Here is a 15,739-nt window from a genome sequence, read left to right on the forward strand (position 1 = left end):
TCCAGGGGTGACAGTCTCACCTGTCCCTTGAACAGGTGAAACCAACCACATACAGCACCCGGGGACAGGGCCTGGGGCAGCTCACAGCCACCGCTGCCTTCTGGTCCCGGCTGAGACCTTACGGCTGTCCCGTTATTACGCGCAGATACAGGGCCTTTCAGGGCTGCCCTGTTTATTTTTGAAAGCATGAGTGGACTGGGGTATAGGTGAAGGTGTTCAAGTATGCATGTAATAATACCTACAGGATATGAATAGGATTCACTAACACTTCCTGTTAGCAGTTCTGCACTTTTTAACTTGAGCTTATTATTTTTATCCTTTACACGTCAAAATCTTAAGCTTTACTCATAAGAATTAAATAGTATTATGAAATGAACTAGCCAGTTTTTGTAGATGTATGGACTACAGTTTTTGCTGGAGGACGTGCCTTGTAAGTTACGTTCTTTCTGTTTCTCAGTATCCTATTGTGCATGCTGGTTAAATAAATAAATAAATAAAAATCGGTATATAAAACGATTTGAAAAATATTATTTTGAATGACAGTTTTTTACAGAGATTGTACAGACTAATCTTAGAAATTTTAGGAAGTTGCTGATGAATCAGGGTTTTAACTCCCTTTTGTAGTAGAGCTGATGCCTTATTTCATGGCTTATGAACAGAATTCAGGTTTGCCTGCCCTGTGAACCTGTAAACATGAGCAAATCAGGTACACTTAGCCTATACACCCGACAGCCCACAGTCATAAGCTGCAAATGCAATCTGTCCTGAAGCTTTTCTAGCATCTGTTGTGCTGTCTCTCTCCAGAGTTACGCAGTCTGAAGTACCCTGACAAAGCCTACAGATTTGAGAAACAGGCACTATGTCGTCAACCTGTGAAATTTTAAGGATGTTCAGTGGAAGAAGCTTCTATAGGTTGCCCTTCAGATTAATTTCCTTGCCCTTCCTTCCCTCTGCCTCTCTTCGTACTTCCTTCTGTTGATATTACTGTGCTTTGACTCCTAGCTGAGTGATTCGGTTCCCTGCAAGGTAATCGCTAGTGTTGCTGGGCTGGAGCTGTGCCAGCGACAGGCAGCACTGTCTTGTCCTGGGGGGCTGCCCGTCACTTCTTCAGCTGTGGTCGGGCAGGGTGAGGGAGGACTCATTGTCCCTTTGAGCCGTGACCGCCCCTAGCAGAGGGAGATAACTGGCAGTGCCAGTCTCCACCCGCGCATTCGCTGAAATGGGTCCTTGGGAGACCTTTATCGAGAGCTATTGTCCTGATTTCTAACTCTGACTCAGCAAAATTATTTGCCTGCTTCCCATGCTGCCGGTGGCTGCAGGATCAAGGTGTGCATGCTACACTCTTACGCCTTGAAAACAGACTGTCTCCTGAACGAACGCACTTACAAGTACCAGACGTTCTCCTAAAGCAAGTTCTTTATTAGCCTTCAGAGTTGTTTGTTTTTTTTTTTTTCCCTGAACTGAAAAGTTGAGGCAGCTTCAGAATTTTTTACATTGAGATATTCAAGGAAAAAAACCTTCTCTTCTGTGCCAGAGTTAAACTCTAATCACTGCTCAGCTCTCTTGGAATTTGGCAGCATACCAGTGTTCCTTCCCTTTGGTAGGTCATGTGGAAATACTGGAGCACTTTCTTAAAGAACCTCTCTGCTCTTTTCAGGTACTTGCACAGATGCAACTTTCCTGTTTGAATTGGAGCCTAATGCTTTCAGCGCTCCTAACTACCCTTTCCCCAAAGTAAGCACCATTCGATTCCACAAAACTTTACATATAAACATTAAAATATTTCAAGTATGTTGAAACTACATAAATGCAACTTTTAAAATCAGGTTTTAATTTGATATTCAATTGTAATAGGATCACATACTTTAAAATTTAAAAGTGCTTATGAGCTCACAAGGAGTTCACAAGTTTATTCAAGGCTGTTTATTAAAGGCTATATGAGCAGCTGGTAGATGAGAATTGTTTTGCTCAGTCTGATCAGTAATAATATGTAGATTCTTTTCCCACTGTTTTTAATGCCTAAATTATCAACTGGTTTTAGTCTATCACTACAGTCCTGGAGATTTTCTGATGGGGAATTCTTAATTCAGTCAAAGGTGGCTTAACTGTCTGGTGAAAATGCAGCTCTCCAATCGTTTAATTACAATGTCTATGAGTAGCATAGGCTTCCTCCTCTCTGTTCTGTTTCTTGCTCGTTTTCCACTGTTAAGTCAAGCTGGACATGAAGTCTCTCCTGAACACGGTGATCTGTTTATTAGTTTGATGCTGGGGTGGTGTCTTGGGTGCTGGTCCTCGACCTGGTTCCCCGTTTTACACGTCTTGGTACGCATAGGCACAGTGAAATGGCGGGCTCTGCTTGAAAGGCTCGTTACTTGTAAAAACAAAGTTATCTCAACGCAGTATGATCTGCCTTGGACGAATGCAATGACCTTTTCTACTGGATCAATACTTTTATTTACATACTAAATGTAGACTTTTTTTCCCCTTCAAGTGCTACAGAGCAGACTAAAAAGGTGCCGTATCAGGCAAGAATGTGTGTAAAGGATTCCTTTGTTCGATGTTGGCAGGAACCTCACAAGCCCTTGCCAAGTCTGTGCAGCCCACCCACCCTTCCACGAGGACGCCAAGAAATCCCCCGCTCTGGCTCGGGGCTGGCTCGGTGCCATTACAGCGAGGGGGAAGCGCACTGCGCAGGTCACGGTGCCGAAAGGGGCACCGTGGCGGCGGATGGTGTTGCCAGTATCCCGCAGCCCCCAGGAGCTGCCCGGAAGTCTGCGAAACCGCGGTCAGTGACACTGTCGACACGCACGGAAAACATGCCTCGCGGTTGCTCCAACACCACTTCAGCGCTCGGGGCACAGAGAGCCCTTACTGTGCTTTCCTCTCGCTAGGCAGGCAATTAACTCGCTTAAGAGCAGAGACTTCTCAATGTTCCTGCAATCTGCAGCATTCTCAAAATGCTCTGATGATTTTAAATACATTTAGAGTTTTTGCCCTCCATTTTGTAGGAAAAACTAAGCAATTAAGAAGTTTGCTGAAGGCTGCACAGGAAGCTGTGGCTAAGTCAGGAAGCAGAATCAGGATCTCTTACCACCTTGCCCTTTTCTTAAATCACTCAGCCGTCTCTCCCCTCATCCCTCATTTGCCTCCTCAGACATCTTTTGGTTCTCCTTCAACCTGCTGATGCGTTTTGGTTGGGACCACAAACGATACATCAAAATAGTGTTCACTGGGTATTTCAAAAATGTTTTCATTATCACGCTCTCTGTGTGAAAAGACCACTGCAGCCCCTCAAAAAAATGATACATGTCTCGTTACAGGCAAATGTGGAAACCGACCCCATGTTTCTGAAACAGCTGTGGAGTCTAAAGTTCAAAAGAATCCAGAAAAGCTCCCGTAAGTGGCAACCACCTAGCCATGATATTTCCTGTAAAAAGCAGCTTTGCGAGACTTCTAATATCCCCGGAGTTATACAAGAACTGAAATAAGAAACTGTAAAACCTGTTAGTCCATCACAGCCAGCACGGTGCCAATGCAGGATTTGAATCATATTTATGATTTCATATTGTTACGCTAGTTTTACATGACCCAAGCAACAGAGATTACCATTCTTATCCTGCTTATGTTGATACATATTTTTTTTTGCTGCTCCTGCCGTTTGTCCTTCAGTAAAGAGGTAGAAATGTTTCTGTTTTCTTAAGCGTATTTCCTAACTCTCCATCTTCCTGAGATTATCAGCCTCTTCCAGCATGCGGGTGCACCAGAGAAACTATGAACTGACTTCTACTGGCTCGATAATATCAATTGCTTCTCCAGGTAACCAAGCAATGATTGTTAATGGTAGACAAAAAAAAAAAGGTCTTTCTCCATCCAAAGATGGTGCTCTTTGATTCTGTTGCTTTGGTCCTACTTCTTGGGATCTTTTATAGGGAGACCAAAGAAAAGAAGAAAAATAGCTTGAAAGCAAGAAATACATGGTACTGGGCAGAACCCTCCAAAAAAAAACTGAAAGGGGCTTCAGAAGAACTGAAAGGGAAAGCAAACTAACTGGAAAAGAAATCACGAGGGCGATAATCCGCAGTGTCCTTGGAAAATAGGCAGAAAAACTGTAGCAGTAAGAGACCTTGCTCAGAGGCATGGGGAAACTGCAAGGAGGATTAATACATGTGAAAATCCATTACTAGAAATGTGAAAGAAGAGAAAACAACGCAGAGAGTCAATGGAAGGAGCAGGAATAGGGATCTGACCGCTAAAGGTAGCGGCTCATGGGAGGATACTGAGAAACTCCTTGGATCCCAGCGCAGTCTGATGCATGATATGTGCTTGCTCCCTGTGCATGTGTATGTGCATATATATATATATATGTGTGTGTGTGTTAGATGATTTCTTCAGCTGCATTTGATCTAAATGCATTTGTCAGATTATGTTGCACATTTCTCCTTATTTATGGTGAAGAGAAGTTTCTAACACTGATAGAAGAATTCCTTGAAGATTTTCAGCATTCAAACTACTGCAGGTACAGCTTGAAACAGTAACTGAGAAGTGTGAACTATTTTGTATATCTCAAAGGATAAACTCTGAATTATAACTTAAAAAAATGCATCCACACCAATGTAAAAAAGAAAAAAAAAAAGAAAGAAAAAGCCCCAAAGCCTCTAATGCAATAGACTGCTCACCTCTTCCACAGTGCCGAAAGCACCAGGAAGCCGTGACGGTGATGGTCAAGGGAGGCTTGCTCGCAAGCCGAGGGCAGTGTAAGATTTTCTGATATAAGAAAAAATATCCTGACATGAACATTTTAGGTACTGACAAGTTTACGTATAATCTTTTGTTTTCTCAATACATTCAAATTAGGTTGATTTAAGTTTCCGTTAAAGGAGGCGGGAGAGACGCCAAAACAGTTAGCGCAAACTAAGCCCCGGCGCGGCTGACGCCGGTTTTCAGCGTTTTGTAGAAACGGGGGCGCCGCAAGCAAAACACCCGGTCCCGCCGGACCGCGGGCGGCCGCCGAGCCGAGCCGAGCCGAGCTGAGCTGAGCCGAGCCGAGCTGAGCTGAGCCGGGCTCCGCCGCGGCCGGGAGCGAAGGGCAGGTGCCGGGGCCGGGGCGGGGCGCCCGGCGGGCGGGGCGGGGCGGGGCGGGGCGGGGCGGGGCGGGCTCTCCCCGCCCTTTCCGCTGCGCGCAGGGGGAGGAGCAGGCGGCGGCGGCGGCGGCAGCAGCAGCAGCTTCCCCGGCCGGAGCTGCCGTGCCGGGACCGGGGGAGGGGAGCGAGCCGCGGGCAGCCGCACCGCACCGCACCGCACCGCACCGCACCGCACCGCACCGCACCGCACCGTCTCCTGGGGCCGGGTCGCGCCCCGGCGGCTCCTCGGCGGGGCGGGCGGGCGAGGGCGCCCCCGCGCGGCGGGGCGGGAGCGGGCGGGCGCAGCACCATGGTGCCCGCGCTGCCCCCGCGCCCCTCCGCCTGACCGCGCGGCGCAGGCAGCGCGCCCCGGCACCGCCATGCAGCCGGCGCTCCGCTGACGAGCGCGGCTCCGGCTCTGGCTGCGGCTCGGGCGGCCCGGCGGCGGCGGCGGCGGCGCCATGAGGAACGGCGAGGAGCTGGAGGGCTTCGATGGCGAGGCGTCCAGCACCTCCATGATCTCGGGGGCCAGCAGCCCCTACCAGCCCACCACGGAGCCCGTCAGCCAGCGCCGCGGGCTGGGCGGCCTCCGCTGCGACCTGGACTACCTGCGCGGCGCCTTCGGCAGGATCAAGCTGGCCGAGGTGGTAGGTACCGCGGCGCCGGTGCCGCTCCGCGCCCGGCCGCCCCCCGCGGCGGGAGCGCGGGCGCCTGGGCCCGGCCCGGCCCGGCCCGGCCCTGCCCTGCCCTGCCCTGCCCTGCCCGCGGCGGTGCCGCCGTTGGGCCGCGCGCGCGTGAGGAAGGTGCCGCTCGGCGCAGGTGGCGGCGGGGCCGCGGGGTCGCCGCTGGCGGGGGGAAACGGCCCCCGCGGCTGAAACGCTGCGGTGAAACGGGAGCTGCCCGCGGCGTCCTACGACCTTTGAAGCGGCCGGCGCTGCGCGGTACTGCCCGCCGGTGCGGAGGGCCGCGCTCACCCGAGCTGCGGGCCGGGCGGGCCTGGCGCCGGCAGAAAGGCCGGGTTTGGCCCGAGATCGGCGTCGCCCGCGCGCGGGGGTCTGCGCGGCCGCGGACCGGGCAGGGGCGCCCAGCCGGGCGGCTCCGGGCCCCGCGCGGGGCTCAGGCAGCGAGCGCGGGGCTGCGGGGTGTCCCGGGGGGCCCCGGACGGTTCCTGCGGTTTTCCGCCGCGGGGAGGGACGGCCTGGCGTCGGGCCTCGCTGCCTCCGGCCCTGCGGGGTTGCAGCCCGCGTTCCTTCTCTTTTTTCCTCTCCCGAAGGTGCCGGTCGGTTTTTGTGAAACACAGTACTTGTGTGCGCCTGCCGGCGTCCTTGGGTCGCTGGGGCGTTACAGAAACATCGCTGCGGACTTTGCGTAAACATGTGGGTGGGAGAGGAAAAAAAAAAAAAAAAAAGCCCTGTCTGAGCACATCAAATATTTAAACTTAAATAGTAAAGGTTGCTTCATTTTGACAGATTTGTATTACAGGTGTCCGGCGGGCTGCGCAGGCCGGGGGCGCACGGGGCGGCGAGGGCCCCGCGGGACCGGGTGGGTGACCTCCGTCCTTGCCCTGCCGTGTCCCGGCCGTGCGCCCCGGCAGCGGCCTTGGGCGCCAGCAGCCGCCCCGAGGCACCGAGGGAAGAGGCGAGCCCGGGGAGCGGGGCGCCGTGTGCCCCTCACCCGCCTGGGAGGGGTCCTCTGGGGTCAGCAGTCTGCCGTGGTTCTTTACGTGGCTTCTTGCCGGGGTGAAAACTGACCCTTTTAAAGAACGAAACAGTTTGTGCTTTGAGGACTGTGTGGTGGGATACTACTTAATATTTCATATGGATTACTTCAGCATTTAAAACACTGCCAGCGAAGACAAAGCCTACACGTACAGATTTCATGTAAAATATATTCACAGTATCCTAGTTTCAACAGCGAGCAGATGTTAACTTTTTAGAGCACACGGAGGACTGTGCCGATTGTAGTCATTCCTACGGGCACCCAGGAAAATCCGGGGTTTGGAAATGCGGTTTGCTTTTATTCTCCTCTCCACGGTGTAGCACAAAATCTATATTCTGCAAGTTGTAGCAAGGAACGTGTTATGTGAGTAGTCTTCCAACAACAGGGAATAGCTGCATTTATATTATGTATTTTCAGGACTGAAGCCAAAGAATCTGTCATCGCTAAGCAACATCTACCTGTCTTTGAACTGTTAAAAGTGTCTATGCGGTAGGAACTGTGGGGTGGTGCTCTCTGATACGCCGAAACAGCCTGCCCTCCGGGTTTTTGTTTCTGTTCCTCCCCCTGGTCCTTTCTGCAGTGTGGTAATAAACTTTGGCAAGTCGCGTTAAAAGCTTGTAATTCAAATGAGCGATTACCAAACGTGAGTCGGCGAGTCCTTCGTTAGTGCCCTCCGGTTGGCTTGGTCTCGCCAAGGTGTATGCCCAGAGCCTCTTAAATCTTTAAAGGTCTTGTAAGGAAAGACAAGGGAAAAAGGACTGTGACGAGCTTGCAGATATGGGAGTTTTCTTGTCTGCTGAGCAAATATGTCACTAATCCTAGTACATCAGGAAGAAGTACCTGCAAATTAATATCTCCAGGTGAACTGAATAATGCCTTGTGTCTTTCTAATAAGAGTAGTGTGACCTGTTGCGCCCAGGAGAGTATGAACCCAGGGGATGGGCAGCTAACAGGAAAACAAGCTGGGTAATAAAGGATGTGCACCCTCTTGACGTGATTAATTTCTGCATTATTTTATCACACTTAACTTCATTCGTACTCAAAGGAAGCTGTATCTGATTCGTGGTAGTGACTGGTAGAGCAGACTACTGAATTTTGCAAACTGATGGAAACCTGAGCAATTCTGGAAAAGAAGGAAAAGAGAGGACACATTCCAGCATGCACTTAATTCACTTGTTTGCCAAGTGTAATTATTTTAATTATTATAATGCTGAATAATAATACATTTTAGTTTCTGTAGTATTTTTGTAAAGGTTTCAAAGTCCATAGTATAGCACTCTAACTCTTTAAGGGGAGTTTCTCCTCATTTTTTTTATTGCACCCAAGAAAATTAAACAAAAAAGGACTATATTGGTTAACATAACATGTCTCTAAATATATTCTAGTAAAAGAGAATGTTACAGGAAAGATTACAATGCACATACCTTGTTAAGCATCAGGATTTGTCTTAAAATACATACATGATTGGCAGAAAAAATTACCGGTTTAAGACAGATGTTGCCACTTACTTTAATCTTTGGTTTAAGTGCTTTCTACTAGTTCTTAGTGTTGTATCATGAGCTCTGACTTTTGGGCATCATGGCTGACCTGACTTTTTTTCCAAATGCATGTTTTGAATGGTCAGAGGAAGAAAGAACAGAGAAGGAGGGAGAAATGACTGAAAATAAAAGCTCAGTTAATTGTAGGGCTCCATTATTTTGTTGAAAACTTGTCTCTGTTGATTCAAAATACTGTTACCCGAGTTGTTACAAGATGAAATGCCATCTGACAGTTTAGGCACATGGAATAATTTAAAGAGATGAAGAGAGTAGTTTAACTTCTATTTATTAATATCGCTAGAGACTATACCGTAAAGCCCCCTTTAAGGGGGCACTGTAACAATGGACTGTGTTAAGGATTCGCGCGCAGTGCTGTGCAGCTGCTCTTAGTCTTATTTTGGCCTTTTCTCCCTTGACCCCCAGAATAGGTTGACTAGTACTTTGTTTTTGGTTAATTTTACATTGGGCATGCGGACTTAGGAAAAATGTCTAAATACATTGGGATTTCTTATTGATATGCAGGGCAAAGTTTAGCAGTTATGTAGTAGATACGACTGTCTGCTGATAGTCAATATTAAATATGAAGAATAGTGAGGAGGTAATAAAACGGACCCATGTTGAAGAACTTGGTATTGAACCGATTCTCTTGGGAATGTTTTGCTGTTAGATGAGTGAGCTTTTAGAGCACAGCCCTTTCGCTTGCCTGTTAGCGTGTCATTCTGTTGAAATAGCTCTATAAAGAGGAACTGAAAAACAAGAAAGAAACCTGACCAGCGTGCAGCAGCGGGATACCTTTTTTTTCTCCTTCAGCATTAATACAACTAAAAGCATCATTCTTTCTTTATGTCTAGCCTTACATAAGTAATAGCAGACATCAAGTAACCGTATTTAAAGAGAAGAATCTGACCTGAGAAATACATAATTTGAGTAGGCTGTGTAGGAGGTAAGGATGAGGGGTGAGCAGCATCTGAGCAGTGAACTGTATGAAGTTAGTGTGTTTGTTTGGATCTGTGAGCAAACTTCTGATTTAATTGGGGTTGGAGCAGAGCTGTAGGCCTCTTTTAAAGCAGACACCTGAAGGAAGGAAGATGGTGACTGTTGGGTGTTCTCTGGGTGGTGGGGTGGCTGAGGGGGACCTCAGGTGTCATCAGGTGGAAGAAAACGGCGTGAAGGGAAATGAATGGGGAGAAAGGGGGAGAAAGACTTAAAGTTATGCGGAGCTTTACATTTTTTTGGAAAATGAGGATTTGAACTTGAAATGGAAGGCAAGCAGAAGTTAGGACAATGTGTGCTACGCAGAGAAATACTTTTCCTTTTGGGATGTTGAGATGTGGATGGGAATTCTCTCAACTGACTTTCCAGTGTTCACATGGATTAGTACCTTACCACGCTGCACATGTGAGAGATTATAGAGCTGTCCTTGGAGACCACTGCAGAAAAGCTCTTTGGAGTTTATTTTCATTACTCTCTCTGGCATGGTTTTATGTTTCTCATGCTTTTGGGCGCTTTAATACTTCCCATGGAGATTATTGTACAATCAAATAGATATCCCTGGAAAACTTTGCTATGGACATCCTCAAATTATTTCAATACTTCTGTCTGCTTATCCTTAAACTTCCTAAGGAGAACCTCCTCTCCTCTCTGAGAGTGCTTCCTTAACAAAGCTGTTTATTATATAAGGAATCGGAAGGGGTCCGAAAGAGACAGGCTGGTTAGCAGGTGACACTTCTTACCTACCAGTCTCTGACAGAGTGAGTCACTGGAGTAGCTTCACTTTACGTGAGGTTGTTTGCTTTTTTCCTCATTTTATTTTTCACTTCATCTTTTCTATATGCAGGATTGTTTTTCCTTCCTGTTTATCTGGTGCATCTTCAAGGATCTTACTGTGATTAGACTTGGGTGTTGGTAGCATATTTGCACTGAAATTCCTGTGGAAAATCAGGAGTGCCCGAGTTGCCTGCTTGCTGGATTATTTCGGAGCTGTAGCTCCCGGTGGGCTTTTTGTCAGGCCACCACGTGAGTTATGAGAAAACCAGGCGGGATCCTGATGGGATCCTTGGTTTCCATCAGGATCCTGCCAGGTTTCCACAGGCACTCGATTTAAATTAAAATGTATCACCTTTAACGACTGGGGCAATTGATGTGAAAAATTGTTCCTAACCCGTTCTTCTGGCATTGGTGGAAGTAAGGAATGGTTAAACTGGAACAGTATCATTACAGAACATTACAACCTTCCAAGGGAGGTTGCAAGTGGAAAGAAAAAAAACCTTATCATGTGCCGCCTTAGAAGTGGGTGGCATTTGTGATAGCTGGGGACTGGTCTCTGTGGTTAGGACAGTCCTAGTAGACTTACTTTCCTAATGCGTCTGTTCCTACAGACAAAATTTTGCTACAAAAATACATCAGGCTGCTGTTAAAGAAGATAATGCTTCTGCTTGGGAGGTCTCTGGGCTGAAAGTTGCTGCCGAGTGCACTGGGAGGTATCGCGGCATGCTTGCTGCAGTCCTGCTCTGTTCCCTGGGCACGTGCTGTTGCCTGTTGCGGGAGGCAAGATTCTGGGATAAATGAACTTTGGCTCCGCTGGACATAGCAGTTCCTGTGTTCACGGTTTTTTGAATATAAAGTGTTCAATCTTCAGTTGTGGAGAGCAGCTGAATGCTGGAAAAGCTTGTGGCTTACTATCACTATGCATTTCCAGATCCAGAAATTAGTTAAGTCTAGGGCTACGCTGAAGTCCTTTGCTATTGGAGTCTATTGCAAAGAAGAACTAAAAAGTCAAAAAGTCTGTAATACGCATCTACGTGGATAATAAGGCTACTGAGAATTGTTACTCTTAATTATATTAAGAAAAGTAATAACATGTTTCAAGGAGGAAGCTAATTGCTAACTACTGGAATGAGGTTGAAAACTAATATGAGGTGTTCAGTTACCTCATATTTAATTATTGCAGTATTCCGGTGCCTTCAGCTCAGCGTCTCATTCTGATCGCTTCTGGAGGTGAGGATTAGATGGATCCCCTCTTTGGTCCCCCGAACCACTGCTTCACATCTTATGGCATGTCTTGCCCCATCTCTGTGTCTGTTGGTCCATCTGTATTACTCTTGCACATCTGTACGAGTGTGATCTTACTCCGCTCAGTATGCGGTTCTTAGAGTAGGGAACCAGGCACTTTACCAGCAGTTGTCGTTCTGTAAATAATAGAAGTTAATAGCTAGCTACTGAATGTGATTATGAAGAAATTTGGATTTCTTTCACATTAGTTGTCATGAAGTTTGGTTTTATATAAATACAGTAATAACTAAACTACAGGAAATTAGACTGTACCTGGTAGAGAACATTAAATGACATTCCCTGTCATATTTATTGCATAGTAAGGTCATTTCTCAGCGTTCAGGTCGTCAAACCAGACCTCTTAAAGCATTTAGTGGCCTCGGCTAGAAGCAGAGCCCTGGAGGAGACATCTCAAGTCTTCTAAGGCAGGTTTTAGTATCACAGGCAGCTCTGTACCGTAAGTGCTAAACTTTCCTCTTGAAGTTGGTTTTTGCTCATTCTGCTCTTCTGAGGTATAGAAACCTTCTCATTTCTGGTGTAAAATTAATTCTAGCAAATTTATAGCTATTTATTCTTGTGTCAACATTGCCATAGTCAACCTTAATCTTGTTAGACAAAACAAGATAATTTTGGACTTTGGTCATAAGATGGGCTTTCTGGTCTCCTGATCATCCGGCTACTTCTGTGCACCACTTTCTAACTGAAGAGACAGTGGATAGTTTTAAATTCTGCTTTCTGAAGAAAGTTCTATAATCTCTGATTATACACTATATACACTATATTTTATATACACTATGTTTTTTTCTCCCATAATAAGCCAGTGTAATAGCAGTAGATGCATTATGCTAATTGCAGATGCTGCATTGAGAACCGTCCTATAATGGAATTCTATTTTGGAAAGCTACCTTCTTCCCTTGTAATCTTTCTGGTAATCTGTCTCGTGCTGATGAGCCTTCCTAGTGACTTAACGAGTATTTTGAGATAAGGAGACAAGGAGAAGGGCCTGAAATTTAAGAGGTTTTTGTGTTTTTCTTGTAACACAACCAGCATGGGAGGAACCAGTTACTTCTGATGCCAGTTAATGCGTCATTTGTCAAATCAGCTTGTATGCTTTCTAGTAGTCATCATCCTGTGCTCAAAATTCTATTTCAGAAATACCTGCCTTACTGCTAGACCTCAACAAATAATTTTGTACTGAAATTTTGTATATGATGAGTACTATATGCACAATTGATGCTGAATAGACATATTAGCAACTTCTGCTAGTCTATAATGATAGCAATTACTCTTGCTAAATTAGAGCTGGACAAAAAAGTCGTTTTAACTATTAAGAAAAAAATCACTTAATGTTAGGATGCCTCGTTAGTCATTTTTTTTCCAAAACATGGAGGTAGTATTTAGGTGTCTCTGGAACTTGTACAATCGACTACTCAGAATAAGGGGAGGGTGAAAGCAAAAGCAGGATAGCACAAACCATATGTAAGATAGGTACAAGAACACATGGTCATGAGTAGAGAAGAGGGAGGTTGAAGATATTATTGACTGGGCACAGAGGTCTCGGCGCTAGCATAGCGCTCGCCCAAACCGAGAGGCCCTTGCGGTACAGAACAGCGTGAATCGGGTAAAGCCACGTCTGCAGTTAGGAGGTCTCAAGCATCATCTTACTTGGTAGATACCCAGGATGAAATCTGTTGTCATGCTACAGTATGTTGTTAGAATGCCATAAAGGTTGAAATGTGGTTTCAGGTAAGCAGAACAACTCTTAAAGTTTTAATCTCATTGTATGCAAAGTAAGATGGGAATTATAATTTCAAATATCACCATTCTGACAGATCTTAAGGTTCTGGTACTTAATGCCTTAGCTTGTGGAAGAATACGATGTATTTTTACCCAAACGAACGAGTGTCTTTGGTGTTATTTGAAATTAAACTTTTTTGTATGTAACCTGATATTCAGATGTTGATGCTGTTGAACAAGACATTTCTTTAAATTTTCTTTCTGTTGCATTTATGTTCATGAAAGGTTTAGCTTGCAAGTCAGCTAAGCTTGTTCTTGATAGTTCCCTTTGTTGTAGGACAGCTTAAAAGCACAGCAACAGTGTACCTGGTATGTGGAAATACGTCTTGCACTTAGATCTGGAATTGGACAGAGTGATACTTCTGCTGCAAGTTTCATTTAAAGTAAAAATTCTCGTTTCCAAACACTGCAAATCTGCCAGGGATGGAGTGGTACTCTTGTGATGATCTGGCGATTATTTGCCAAATTATTTTATAAAGGGACTACAGGTATTTCCCTGTTAGTAACTTTTTTGGTTTTGTACATTGAAAATGGAAATATTCGTGCAAGAAAGCAACCAGCAAACGCAGAAGTTGTGAATTTCATGAAATACTTAAATGCTAAGAGTCTTAACCTTCAGTAACCTTTGCCTCATGAAATCACTTTCATGCTAGTAATTGATACTACCGCTTGAATATTAAGAAGAAACTAATTAGGCGTTTGATCTTATACTCTTGAAGCTGACTGTTGCATTTAACTCTGTTACCTTGGTAGATGCTATTTTTGTCTAATGTAGGTGAAGCCTTTTATTAAACATTGGGATCTTCTAATTTTATATGGTGGCAGCACTTACTGATATCTTCAAAATATTTTGTAAAAAATGTTCTTCCAGAATTGTAGGAAAATGGCTGAACTCCTTGTGAAGTATGTCTAGTTCACGGTGAGAGAGGCTTCTGTGGTGGTAGCAACCTTTCACGCTCCTCTGGTTGTAGGTGCCAAATGTGTTTGCAGGCTTCAGGCAGATCTGCTCCTTAGTTATAAAATCCCAGGTAGGTGGATTTGCAGTTACGCAGTGAAGGTTTGTTAGTTCTCTGCTGTTTTGGATGAGGTATTACTGTATAATAGTTTTAAGACAGTCTTAAACAGCAGGACAAGCTTGGAGGTTTTTTGCATTCCCCAGTACAGCTGGCAGTGCTCTTTAATGTTCTGGCCTACGTCTATTTTTTTTTTTCAAATGTTCTGTTTTACCAGTGTGTCTAGACTATTTTTGCCTTTTAAGGCATGGCATCTAAGGGGGCCTTCAGATTGCAATCTTGGGAACATTGGGATTGCAGGGACATTTTGCACCATTTCCTTTAAACAAAAACAAAAAACTTTAATGGATTCCTTAGGACTACTTTAAGTTCTTGATTGTTTTCTCATTAAAATTCCTTTCTTGTTTTAGTATTTGTGAGATGTTTGATGTTTACTCGTAATTGGGATTAAACGGGATTTTAAAGGATACAGAGTTATTCTGATAGTCTTAAAATAGTACTTTCACTTTTGAAAATAACCTAACAGGGTAGTTAAACATGAGGCAGTACAGATCTAATACATTAACAAATTTTATGAGTACACCTTTACTTTTTAAAACCAATTAATTTATCCTACTGTTTGTCACAGAATTTACAGTCCTGTGTTTTAATATTGTTTTGACTAGCCTGGTTTCCAGCACAGGCTGGCCTGGGAACACGAATGGGAACATGAAGCCAGTTTAGAAGTGTTGATTTTTCCTTTCTAAGAGCTAAGCTGAGAATTCTCGTAAGTGAAGGAAAAACCAAATTTTTTATACTTTGTTTAAAAATCACACAAGCATGATCTGAGTAACTTACTGCGTTTCAGGAGAGAGCAAGTGTGTGTGTACCGTACAGAGCATGCACACGCAGCCCGAAGACAAGAATAAGGCTCCATGTTTCTCGATATTTTAAGTAGCGAAGGTATGATAAGTTCTGAGTTTTTACATCTTGACATAATAACAAATATTGAAAAATGGCCTGGGGAGGATACTGCACCCTTGCTGAAAACTAGGGGATAGGAGGTTGGAAAAATAAGATACCTCTCCTGGACAAACATATGTTCTCTCGCTTGCTGACTCCCTCAAAATGTAGCTGTTCTTGCAGTTTGGGAGTATACAGCGGAAGAGTATAATTTTCAAACCAAATTATCTTTATTAGTATGGATTTGAGTTAGTTTGTGGGGTAGTTAGTAAAGTACTGGTGATGTTTGAAGAACGCCAGCCAAATGGTATCAGTCTGTTTTTTCAATTACTTTCTCCTTAGTTCTTTCCTGATTTTTGTAATTTAGGTAAAATAGAGATACTAAATTTTTAAAAGCTGTGTCTTAAGCATACTTCATAGTTCTTAAACTAATAAATGCTGAAACAAAACCAGTGACTTTCAGTGAAACTATTGTACTAGTCTTTAAGATGCCAAAATAAGTAGCAAACAAGAATTACCATTAATTTTCAGGAAAAACAGCTGCAAGTATTATCTATTC

The 15,739-nt window shown here is 44.9% G+C and overlaps 1 protein-coding gene across 2 annotated transcripts in view; it reads left to right on the forward strand.

Annotated features, from left to right (window-relative positions):
- The first annotated feature begins 5,155 nt into the window (after nt 1-5,155).
- CMTM4 (CKLF like MARVEL transmembrane domain containing 4) overlaps nt 5,156-15,739 on the forward strand; it is a 41,642-nt gene continuing 31,058 nt past the window's right edge. For both annotated transcript variants that reach the window (XR_010391469.1, XM_064519712.1), the window contains exon 1: nt 5,156-5,767. Coding sequence is in view for 1 of the 2 variants with exons in the window: in XM_064519712.1 (XP_064375782.1) it covers nt 5,582-5,767 (186 nt within the window). In the remaining variant the exon portion in view is untranslated. The remainder of the gene's footprint in view (nt 5,768-15,739) is intronic.

Source organism: Dromaius novaehollandiae, chromosome 13, assembly GCF_036370855.1.
Source record: "Dromaius novaehollandiae isolate bDroNov1 chromosome 13, bDroNov1.hap1, whole genome shotgun sequence".
Lineage (NCBI taxonomy): Eukaryota > Metazoa > Chordata > Aves > Casuariiformes > Dromaiidae > Dromaius > Dromaius novaehollandiae.